General features: G+C 37.5%; 1 protein-coding gene across 1 annotated transcript in view; it reads right to left on the minus strand.

Annotated features, from left to right (window-relative positions):
• Window positions 1-12,004, minus strand: part of PKHD1 (PKHD1 ciliary IPT domain containing fibrocystin/polyductin) — a 669,991-nt gene that overhangs the window by 582,614 nt on the left and 75,373 nt on the right. The window contains exons 15-19 of the mRNA XM_069070581.1: window positions 11,475-11,589; window positions 9,172-9,450; window positions 6,790-6,879; window positions 6,583-6,673; window positions 3,399-3,541 (exon numbers count right to left, since the gene is read on the minus strand). Coding sequence (XP_068926682.1) covers window positions 3,399-3,541; window positions 6,583-6,673; window positions 6,790-6,879; window positions 9,172-9,450; window positions 11,475-11,589 — 718 coding nt within the window. The remainder of the gene's footprint in view (window positions 1-3,398; window positions 3,542-6,582; window positions 6,674-6,789; window positions 6,880-9,171; window positions 9,451-11,474; window positions 11,590-12,004) is intronic.

Here is a 12,004-nt window from a genome sequence, read left to right on the forward strand (position 1 = left end):
GATAGATAGATAGATAGATAGATAGATAGATAGATAGATAGATAGATGATAGAATTCTCAGGAAAATATAGGTATGGAAGAGATAGAGACAATAATATTAATAACTAGCAATTATATAACACTTTAAGGTTTACAAAATACTTTGTTACCTTATTTGATCCTCACGACAACTTTTTTTATCCTTATTTTACATATGAGAAAACTGAGCTTCAGAGAAATTAAGTGACTTGCCCAGGGTCACAGAGTTAGTAAGTGTCTGAAGCTGGATTTGAACCCATCTTCATGACTACAAGGCCAAAGCATTACGGCAGCTAACTGGATAGGGGCAGGATCAATGATTTCATTGGTATGGGGCAGCAGTTTTTATAGTATGGTCCTGGGTCCTCTGGGGCTCTAAGCTCATTTTGGGAGTAGAAGAGAGCAGTCCATAAATATTTCCATAATAATACAAAGACAAGGTAGTTGCTGATAAAGTATCAATAGTTACTACTCACAGAAACAAAAGTTCTTTGAGGTCTTAACAATTTCTAAGAATGTAAAGGAGTCCTGTTATCAAAAAAGTCTGTGAGTTTCTAGTATAACCTTTTCTGAAATTAATAGTGAAGTTGCCTACATCACTGAAAGGTTAAGTGACTTGCCCAGAGTCACACAGGCATTACAATGTCAGGCATATACATGTTAGGCTCTCACTCCACTTTACATCTACTACTCTGCCTCGTTCCAGCTTCACAGAACAAGATGCCCCATCCAGAACAAGCTCACTATTTCTAAATTCACCACCATGTTGCTAACTCAAGGCTCAATTGACATCTCTTCTCCCCTCTGATTGGAGAGCCAGAGGGCTGAGTATTAAGCTCCTCCCGATGCCTTCCTTTACAGAAGGAAGAAAGGGAACTCTCAGCTCACTCCACTTTGAATCTGCTGCTCTACTTGGTTTCAGCTCCAGAGAAGCAGATGCTCTCTGGCTGGGTACACCCTTGTCTCCCACCCCATCCCCTTTCCTGCTTCCTTTAGTGTACTATTGTTGGCCAGTTGTTTTTCAGTAATGTCTGACTCTTCATGACCCTATCTGAGGTTTTCTTGGCAGAAATAGTGGAGTGATTTGTCATTTCCTTCTCCAGCTCATTTGACAGGTGAAGAAACTGAGGCAAACAAGGTTAAGTGACTTGTCTAGGGTCACATAGCTACTAAGTGTCTGAGGTCAGATTTGAACTCAGAAAGAGAAGTCTTCCTGACTCCAAGCCCAGCACTGTATCCACTGTTCCAGCTAGTGTATTATCCCCCCCATTATATCATAAGCTCCTTGGAGGGAAGAACTGTCTTTCTTTTTATTAATTTCATTCTTATTGCTTATCACAGTGCCTGGCATATAGTAGGTACCAAATAAACGTTTATTGTATTGGGTTATTGAATTGTATGTATTTGTAATGATGTCTGTCTGATCTATCCATCTAGAATGGATTAAGGGAGAAAGGGGCAGCAGGAGAAGAGATTGGAGGCAGGAAGGCCATTGTATTAATCGTGGCATGAGGGAGTAAAGACCAAGATTTGGGAGGAAATGGTGAGAATACAGAGGCATGGGCAAATCATACATTTTAGAGGGGAAATTATTAGTATTTAGGGATACATTGAGGATGAAAAGAGGTGTCAAAGATCAAAAGTCTATTGTTAAAAAATAATCAATAAATAATCAAAAAAATATTTCTCTTGACTTGGAAAGGTTCAAGTAGTATGTCATAATATAGCCCAAAAAATCTAGAGACTGTATATCATTCTTATACACTCATTAACTAAGACAGGATGTGGATTCCATTCATTTCCTTCCAAAGGACCCATCTTTCTTTTGTGAAGATCCAAGTTCTTGGATCAAAGAATTAAGTTTGCAAGGGCAATGGTGTTATTTCCAGCCCCTACAGCTGCTGACATGGTGATAAGAAAAAGTATTGAGGAATATATAAACTTACACAGGAAGAAGGGAAGGAACATGGGACCCTGGAAGAAGTGCTGCATTAGGAATCAAAGGACTTGGGTTTGAATTCAGGCTCTGACACTACCTCTATAAACTTTGAGTGAAGTTATAAATTTAATTATGTTATGATAGATATTATTATGAAAAATTATACATGCTATACATTATAAATAAATATATCATGTCACATACTATATATATATTATGTTATATATTTACATATATTATACTACTTTGTTACATGTAATATGTTCAATATATAATAGTATATATTTATTTGTATTATATATAACATGTTATAAATTATATGTAAATCATATTATTATAAATTTAATTTTCTGGGCCTCAGTTTCTTAATCTGCAAAATGAGGAGTTTGGACCAAAAAAAAATACCTCCAAGGTCCCTTCCAGTTCTAAATCTATAATCCTATAGCTTACTAATTATGATGGTGATTATGATTATCATAATAAAAACTGGTGCTTACATAGCACATTAATATCTAGAAAAGTAGTTAATGCCCTTTCATTTGATTCTCACAAGAATCCCTTGAGGTAAGTACTATTTTAGAGATGAGTAAATTGTAATTTAAATTAAATTAAATAAGTAAGGTGGAGAAAAGTGTTCGACAGACAGGGAAAGACAGGAAAAAAATTTACTACTTGGGTGACCTTAGGCAAGTTTCTGAGTCTCACTGCATCTCAATTCCCTCATCCATCAAATGAGAGGTTTGGCCAAGGTAGCCCCTGTGGTCCTCTCTACATCTAGTTCAATGAGGCTATTGTCCTATATATAAGGGGTTTACAATGATCGTCCCAAAAGTTTGTGCTAAAAACTCACTGATGGCACCTCAAGCAGTAAAAATAAAATCCCTAACCATATTACAAATATATTTTTCCTCCATGACAATGAGTGTATGCATCTTCATTTCAGCAACAATTTGAAACTGTCATGATGATGATGTTAGTTTTCATGCAGCAATTTAATCAAACCCTAATGGCAGAAGTTATCACTGCTGTTACTATAAGAACTTAATGAAAAAATCTAAAAGAATATTATCGGTAATATTAATATAGATACTACTCAGGGCATTCACAACACATTTTTTGTTATTGTGACTATTGAAAGGAGTTTGAAGAACAAAAGAGTTTGGGAACTACCATCCTATAAATTAAAATTGAGGTTGAGATAAATAAATTTTCCATGGTTAGACAGTTATTAAGGGTCAGAGATAGGATTTAAACCCAAGTCTCTCCTGACTTGGTAAACTGGATCTTCCAATTGTCAAAAAAGCTTAGCAATAATTACTTTGTGCCTCAGTTTCCCACCCCCTAACCAGGGAAATAATGTCTATTCTGGTGACTTCTTCACATGGATTTTTTTAAGGAGAGGTGAGAAGAAGCCTGAAATAGAAATTGTGCTATGTCTTACATGTGTATATTGACCAAGTTGATATCTCTTCTGCATGGTTTCTGATGTTCTGACAAGGTATTGAGGCTGCTGGATACTGAACCTTCCACAGAAGGGCTCTGTCCCACTGCTAAGGTGCCCATCAGGACCAGAATCCTGTAGACCTAGTGCAGTCAAGATACAAAGAAAGATGGATGAGGTTAAAGAGAAAGAAGTGGTTAGAGAAGACCAGAAGAATGAGTGGGAATATGTATTTTCCAATTCAAAAGTGTTTTCTCACTCATCAAATTTACTTAGATTTTTAAAAGATTTTCTCCTTTAAATTCATACTCTATCTTATACTATACTCATTTATTTATATGCTATATACTCCTATGACACATTTAAGTTTAATTTGTACATTAACATTTTCTGCATCACATTCTTAAGTCTAGATAATGAACAAAACAATAAACCAAGACCTGATTTGCCAATTTCTGAGGTGTAAATGTTTACATAGGGCAGCTAGCTGTTTCAGTGAATAGAGTGCTGGCCCTGGAATCAGGAAGACTCAGATGCTTGAGTTTAAATTTGGCCTTACTAATTTTTACACTTACTAGCTGGGTGACCCTATGCAAGTCACTTAATCCTGTTTACCTTAGCTCCTCATCTGTAAAATGAACTGGAGAAGGAAACGGCAAACCACTCCAGTATCTTTGCCAAGAAAACCCCAAATGGGGTCACAAGAAGTTGGACACAAACTGAATAACAGCAAATGCTTACACTGAAAATTTAACAACTGACTCTCCTTAGCTATTTTGAGCTTGCTCCCATACTCTTGTATAATACTCCCTATAAGAATATGATCTCCTTGAGAACAGGGACCAATTTCTTTTTCAACTACATATGTAGAATGCCTAGCACAATAAACTCATGTAATAAAAGCTTATTGAATACCTTAATTCAATACTTTCCAAGGGGCTTGCCCAGGGAATGGATTTGGTAGCAAAGCAATGGCCAAAATTATTCAATATTTTCAAGTACAATACCCGTGGGAACAGATCCACTTTATTCAACAAAAATAAATTCAAATCAAAGTCTACAAAAGTGAAACCAATATGGTGAATTCACTCCAAGTGATAGTAAATACAGTCCAATAGTAAATACAAATAAAATATATTTGTTTAATACAATATACACAAAGTCAAATTTGATTTTGATTATATCAAAGCTTTATGTAGATGATAAGGCAGCTAGATGACCTAGTGGATAGAGTATGGGGCTTGGAATTAGGAATACTCATGTTCCTAAGTTCAATCCAGCCTCAAACATTTACTAGCTATGTGACCCTGGACAAATCACTTAACCTCATCTATAATACAAGGTTAACAATCTCTAGAGTGCCTTTCTTCTGGGGTTGTTATTATTAGGTTCAATTTAAATAATATATACAAAGTACTTTGCAAAATTTTAAGCTCATATGTGAGGATCTATAACACCCCAGCAATATGCATATAATAGCTAACATTTATGTATTGCTTAGTCGGGATAATATACGCAGAATACTTTGCAAACTTTCAAGTGATCTATAAAGACATATATTAAGACTATATATATATATATACATATATATATACACACACATACATACAAACATATATGTGTGTATACACACACACACACACACACACATATATATATATATATATACATATATAACTAACATTTATATATTGCTTGAAAGTCTGCAAAGTACTCTGGATATATTATCTTAATTGGATTTTACAACATTCCCATAAGGTAGACATGTATCTTTTAAAGACATAGTTAAGTGATTTGCCCATTGTCACACATCTAGTAAATGGTAATGGCAAGATCTGTGCTTATTATTTCCTGATATTGGCCGGAGAGGACACAGAAAGTAGCATGTGCTCACAGTTAAGGTGCTATATGCAACAGTTAAGTTGTTTGTGTTTTATTTTCTGACACTAGACAATGATTATTCTGAGAGGGAAATGTCCAGGCAACCATGTGGATTTGGAAGACCTATTTGAGTCATCAGGGGATCCAGCAGGAACCAAAATTAGTCGCTGGCAGTCTTCCAGAGGCAATAATAATAAATAATCTGTAGATGCCAGAGTGATAGTGGCCAATGACAAAGAAAGTACCCACATAGGGGTAAAAAAAATGTTTTTCACTAGAAAAGTCACCTGAGGATGTCATAGTTTCAGGGACTGTGATCCCTCATGAGGGGATAAGTGATCTATGCCTGATTCATGAAACCCAAAAGAGAGTTGTGCTTAGGGATGAATTATGTGAGATCTCCACAAAGGGACATAAAGATTGCCAGGGGCAAAAGTTTAAAGGCACTGTTTGGGTCCATGTGTTCTCTAGATGTGTGACTCATTACATTTATATTATGTTATATATATATATATATATAATATTTATTATATATTATGATTTAAAATATGAATATACATTTACATTATATAATCCTGAGCCCACCTTCCCAGGGACCTTGTTCAAAGGAAGAGTGCATTTCTGGTTTAAAGGGCATTGTTTTGTGATAAACTATTCTAGCTTTATTTTCTCAGCAAATACTTTTTCTATAAGCTAATAGAGTTCAAGCAACTGATTGATAATGAGAAGGACATTTGTGGGAATTAACGAACACCAGCACTAGAAACTAGAGCCCTTAAGGTTATGCCTAGAATCTTAGGGGTCAGCCATGCTCTGGGGACCTAGTCCACCAATTTCAGTACAAGTTGAGGGTATGAGTCTAGAGAATTTGTCACAATTAAAGGGCAAGTCAATGACTTTATTTCACTTCTAAATGCAAAGCTTAGAAACCACTTTCTTACTTGTTTAAAAAAATACAACCCCAGAACCCACACAATATGATAGTTGATTATGATTGCTCCTTCTACAGCACTTTCCTTTTTACAAGGCACAACTCTAAGGAGCCCAAAGGTTCACAATTTCCCATATTTATTATTGGTCTATGGTGTTTCACCTTCTCAAGGATGAAGGAACAACAAACAAGCTTTTTTTTTTCTAACAACTTATTAGCAACTTCTCTTTGCAATACTTTTGGCCTGATTCATTCACTGACACTTTTCAGCATCCTCTAAGGGAGATGAATATTATGCCTATGATTTTACAGAACTAGGAAGAGGAAATTGAAGAGGAAAGGGCTCATAATTCATGAAAGCCAAGACAGTACCTTGTTCAAATCCAAAATGGAGAAGAATTTGAGCTGAAAGTGGTTCCCATTTGCATTTTACTGTGAGCATTTCTTCTATTGCTGTTTGAATCTGTTGAAAAGAAAAACACCTGGAATTATTATTGTAAAAAGAAAAATCATCAGAAATTCTGCTATGTTTACAAATAAGGAAGGTTTCAGTGACACTGAAGAAGAGTAGACTCATACCTCAGCAGCGGTGGCATTTACAGTCACTGGCTGGCTGGAGATACCATCCCAGGTCAGACAAAATTTTCCTGTGCCAGTCACATTCAGCATCTGAAAGTGCAAAAGAGCCAAAAAGAAATAATTCAGACTAATTAATTCAGATAGATTTCACCTTTATTATTTCATTTTCAGCAGATATTATTTTAATTTTCCCTATTGCCTAGTAGCCCATTTCCCAGAACATTGTAAACACTCAATAAGGATTTATTGAGTTGAATTAAATTTAAGTATTTAAAACTCGTCTATAATTTAGAAACTAAAGGGAAGTTTTTAGCAGTCGGGTGGAGCAATACATAGCCTGGCCTGGAGTCAGGAAGACTCATTGTGATGAATTCAAATCCACCCTAAGACACCTACTAATTGTGTGACCCTGGGTAAGTCACTTAACCCTACTTGCCTCAGTTTCCTCACCTGTAAAACAAGCTTGAGAAGGAACTGACAAACCACTACAGTATCTTTGCCCAAAAAAAGGGGGGATGGGGACATGGCTAGGTGGCACAGTGAATAGAGCACTAGCCCTGAAGTCAGGAGGTCCTGAGTTCAAATCCAGCCTCAGACACTTAACCCCCCCCAAAAAAAAACTAGCTGTGTGACCTGGGGCAAGTCACTTAACCCAATTGCCCTCCGAAAAACAAAAACAAAAGGGGTCATGAAGAGTCAGACACGATTGAAAGTTCTAAACAACAACAAAAATGGAACAGTTTGACTTTCATCCATTTAGTGAATACCTTTCTTGCCATAAATATGTGTCCATATTTATACTTTATGTCTATTTATCTTGTCTTGAGAGTGTTGGATTCAGATGATATTACTCAAAGACTGCTAAACCTTGCTAAATAGATATTCTCACTCCATGGCAATCTTTGTTGAAACAGCCACATTCTACACCTTAGAGTAAATGAAGTCCAATACTTTTATTTAAGAGATGAGAAAACAAATTCTAAAAGGGTTGAGTGACTTGCCCAAAATCAAACAGTGGTAACTGAGCTAAGATTTAAGCTAGAATCTCCTGACTCCAGAGTCAGATTTCTTTTAAACTGCTTTATACCCAATTCTCATGCCCTGTCATTGATTGAATCTCTAAATCTCACCTTTGATGATGACTGTCTGAGTGACCTTCAGTAAGTCATTTAATTTCCCTGGGCCTCTTTTTCCTTATCAAAAAAATATGAGATATTTCACTAGATGGCTTCTGACATCCCTTCCAGATCTAGATCTAGGCTCTTATGATCCTATAAGATGAATGTCAGTAATTTACATGCTGACTCCTTTTCTATAGAATAAAAGAGTCCATCTCCTTTGCCTTTTATGAGATGGGGACAAGCCAAAAGAACTAAGGGACACAGGATCTGGGTCCCAGCCAGAAAGCAGGGGTTACAAACCAATGGGACTAATGGGTGATGAAGTCCAGACCTCTGCCCTTACTCAGTGAAAGTAATGAACATCCAGGGCAAGGTTAATACAGAACTTACTCTTAAAACTAAGAGAAGCCAAGAAAAACAATACAATGGTCATATAAATAATACTTTTTCTTATCTTTTTTCTTTCTTTCTTCTTCCCTTCTTCCTTGCTTTCTTTTTTACTTCCTTGCTTCCTCCCTCCCTCCTCCTCCCCCACCTTCTTCTTCTTCTCTCTCTTTCCCTCCCTCCCTCTCTCTGTCTTTCTCTCCTTCTTCCTTTTTTTCTTCTCATCTTGCTCCCAATAGAAGCTCAGAGGCTACTCAGGGGGCAATTCCACTATGATCCACCTTGGAGCTTTCACCTATTCTATTTCCAACATAAGTCAGTTTACCTCTCTTTGGGCAACTTGGTGCCCCTTCCCCTAGTTCCCAATCTCCTATAAGGCTCACCATACTAATACCAACCTTAGTGCAAACACGTGATCAACATAGACCATTGCAGCTTAGAATATCTGAGTGTAGGAGATCTGCCACTCTCAACCTTCCCTTGTAGCTGGAATTACAGACTTGTGCTAGCACGTCTCCCAGAAATAATATTTTTGAAAGATACTTTTACAACTATCATCCCATTTATCTTTATAACAGGTTTGGAAGGGACAATTAATTAAATTAATTAATAATCTAATTATTTAATAACATTAATTATAATTTAATTAAAGAGGAGAGCAGGTGCTCTCCTCTTATACAATCAGGATATTGAAATTTAAGGCAGGAAGATGATTTGCCCAAAGTCACATAGTTAATCTGCATTAAGAATGGGACTAAAGCCCAGGTGTCCTTATTCCCAGTCTCATGTCATTTCCCCTAGGTCATGGCTACTGCACTTCCAGAGCTGGGCCCCTGCTTTGGCTTAAGTCTCAATGGATACCAAAGGCAAAACTGACCTGTATCTCTGGGAGTCTCTGAGCATTGGCTCGGATCTGGAGTTTCTCCCGATGGTAGGTGTTGACCACATCAGGATTCAGCCAGGTATTGTGGATCTGGACCCCGACACTCATCCCACAACTGGGACTTATGCCATGGTGTTCGGCTTCCAGGTAGTACTTTTTCCCGCCCAACAATTCCAACTTCAGGGACTTCTGTTGCCAGGTCTCCAAATGCCCATTCATCTCCCAGGAATCAAACCAATCATCTATGCCAGTTTGAATGAAAGCTACTTTCACCTGTATCCAAATAAATACCCCAAAATGAAAACTTTTGAGCTCTCATGTCTCTCCTCCCATCCCCACACAAGAAGTAACAAAACACCCCTTAAAGAACAATTGGGTTGTCCTCTCCTTAAAATGACAAGAAAACCAGGTTATTCATCCATAAAAAAGTTTGACCCAGGCATCCATGGGAAATATAGATAGGTTTGTGTCTTCATATCTCCCTGCTTATTTTTTCATTTCCCTTAGAATGCCAAGAAAATCACAAAAAAGTATCAGAAGATGACTTTATCATGACACAGAAAGAATATTCAACAGAGAGCCTGGAGTCATGGGGCCTAAGTTTAAACCCTAGCTGTGCCATTTACTACCTGTGTGACTCTGGACAAGTCCCTTGGTCTTTTGGGATCCCCTTTCCCCATCTGTCTTCCCATTTATAAAATAAAGAGGTTGGGCTAGATGACCTCTGACGTACCTTCTGCCTCCATCTGTAATCCTATGTGATGTTAGAAAAGTCCCTTAACCTACTGGGGCCTCAGTTTCCCCATCTATAAAAAAAGTTTGAACTAGCTGACCTGTGAGGTTCTGATTGTCCATCTATAATCCTAAGACAAGGACCATGTTACTTCCTGTGTACTATGAGTGAAGCTTGGGAACTCCTAGGGAATGCCACACTGGTCAGAGCTTTGCTACAGAAAAGTCCAATCATCCTCAGCTCTGCTCCATTGACCTGAACATTTTCCAAGCTTTTAACAGAGATGGGCAAAGTATAAAGTTGCAAGAAGACAGAATAATGTAATGAAAACTTTGCTATCAATTAAAACTACCAAAAAGCAGGAGTAACTACATCTGGAAATTATAGATCAAGAGCTAGAATGGACCATAGAGGTATCTGAGTCTTACCCCCTCAATTTATAAATGAGGAAACTGAAACCAAGGAGATCAAATAACTTGCCCAGGGTCACACAGGAAAATATCTGAAACAGAATTTGAACTCAGTTATTTCTGAATCCAAGTCTCGCATCATCTGGCTACATCATGAATTCCTCCTCACATATGGTCTTCAAGAAAAGGTTGGATGAACACTTACTGGACAGGTCATTGAGGAGATTTTTGTTCATGTATGGGCTATATTAGACAGCCTCTAAGGTCCCTTCAACTCTTCTGTCATTCTGTGATTGCTTTGCTTATTAGCAAGCATAGACTAAATGAAAAACTGGACTTATCCTAGATCTGCCAAATGAAGAATCCAAATGTAGATAGTTTGGGTGGCTCAGAGTATCCTACAGCTGTATGTTGCTCTTCAGAAGTTCACTCATTTAATGGAAGCAAGATTAGAAAAAAAATGCCATTGTGAATTGCATAGATGGTCATATTACATGGTAGAAACACATGAGGGCACTCTAACCAACCAGCAAAAATTTTAGACTGAAACTTTCAAAGTCTTGAAAGAGATATTAGGATCAAAGCATCATAGATTTATATCTAGACGAGACCTTAAAGGCCATCTAGCCCAATCTTCTCATTTTACAAATGAGTAAACTGAGACTCAAAGAGGTAAGTCAACTGCCCAAGGTCAGATCAGGTCCAAGATCACAAAGGGGCAGAACCAGGAATCAAACCCAGGTACCCTGATTACTATCACATCAGTTTAAAAATTGTTTGGTTTCCATAGCAGCAAATTCAAATTTTCGATTAAAACCAAAAGAAAACTAAAAAGGCCCTTTGTCAGTAACACAGTGATAAAGCTCATAACCTTTATTAAGATTCTCCCCCTATTCTGGGAGGCCCCATTTCTAAACCTTTGAGGCTAAGAAATACCTTTCCAAAAGAGGGTTTCCAAGGTTTCCAGGGTGCGAGGGGTGTGAGAGAGGGAGAACTGCCAAGATTTTCTTTCTGGACCAATATCTGAGAGTGGATTATTTATACTAAGCTATCCCACCATTAGAAGTCCATGAAGATTTTGTGGCCCTTTTTGAGGAGTGGTGATGGGTTAGTACAGACAGGAGGAAAGAGAAGAAACAGGAAGAGAAAGATACCTTGGTCCCTGGATCTTCTGATTGACTGAAGTACAAAGAGGCGGGGCTATCTGCCTGGATCCAAAAAGTGTAGTTATTTGTCTCTGGGGCAACAAAGAATCCACTGATTCGAGCCCTGAAAAGTAGGGGAAACACCAGTGTCATGGAAGAAGTCAAATCCCAAAACCTTTCACAAACAATGTCTCTTTTCTTTTGTTTTACTTGATGATGATAAAGAAGAAAAACTTGCTTCCTGCTTCACCTCACTGGGGTGCTCATAAAAAAATCATTCATGTAGGAATGTACTATGCTCAAAGTCTCCAGATCAGCCATAAGGAAGAAAGAAAGAACGGAAGGAAGGAAGGAAGGAAGGAAGGAAGGAAGGAAGGAAGGAAGGAAGGAAGGAAGGAAGGAAGGAAGGAAGGAAGGAAGGAAGGAAGGAAGAAAGGAAGGAAGGAAGGAAGAAAGAAAGAAAGAAAGAAAGAAAGAAAGAAAGAAAGAAAGAAAGAAAGAAAGAAAGAAAGAAAGAAAGAAAGAAAGAAAGAAAGAAA

The sequence above is a fragment of the Petaurus breviceps genome, unplaced genomic scaffold, assembly GCF_028583685.1.
Source record: "Petaurus breviceps papuanus isolate PSGF00001 unplaced genomic scaffold, PetGlider_PUasm1.0 90822, whole genome shotgun sequence".
NCBI lineage: Eukaryota > Metazoa > Chordata > Mammalia > Diprotodontia > Petauridae > Petaurus > Petaurus breviceps.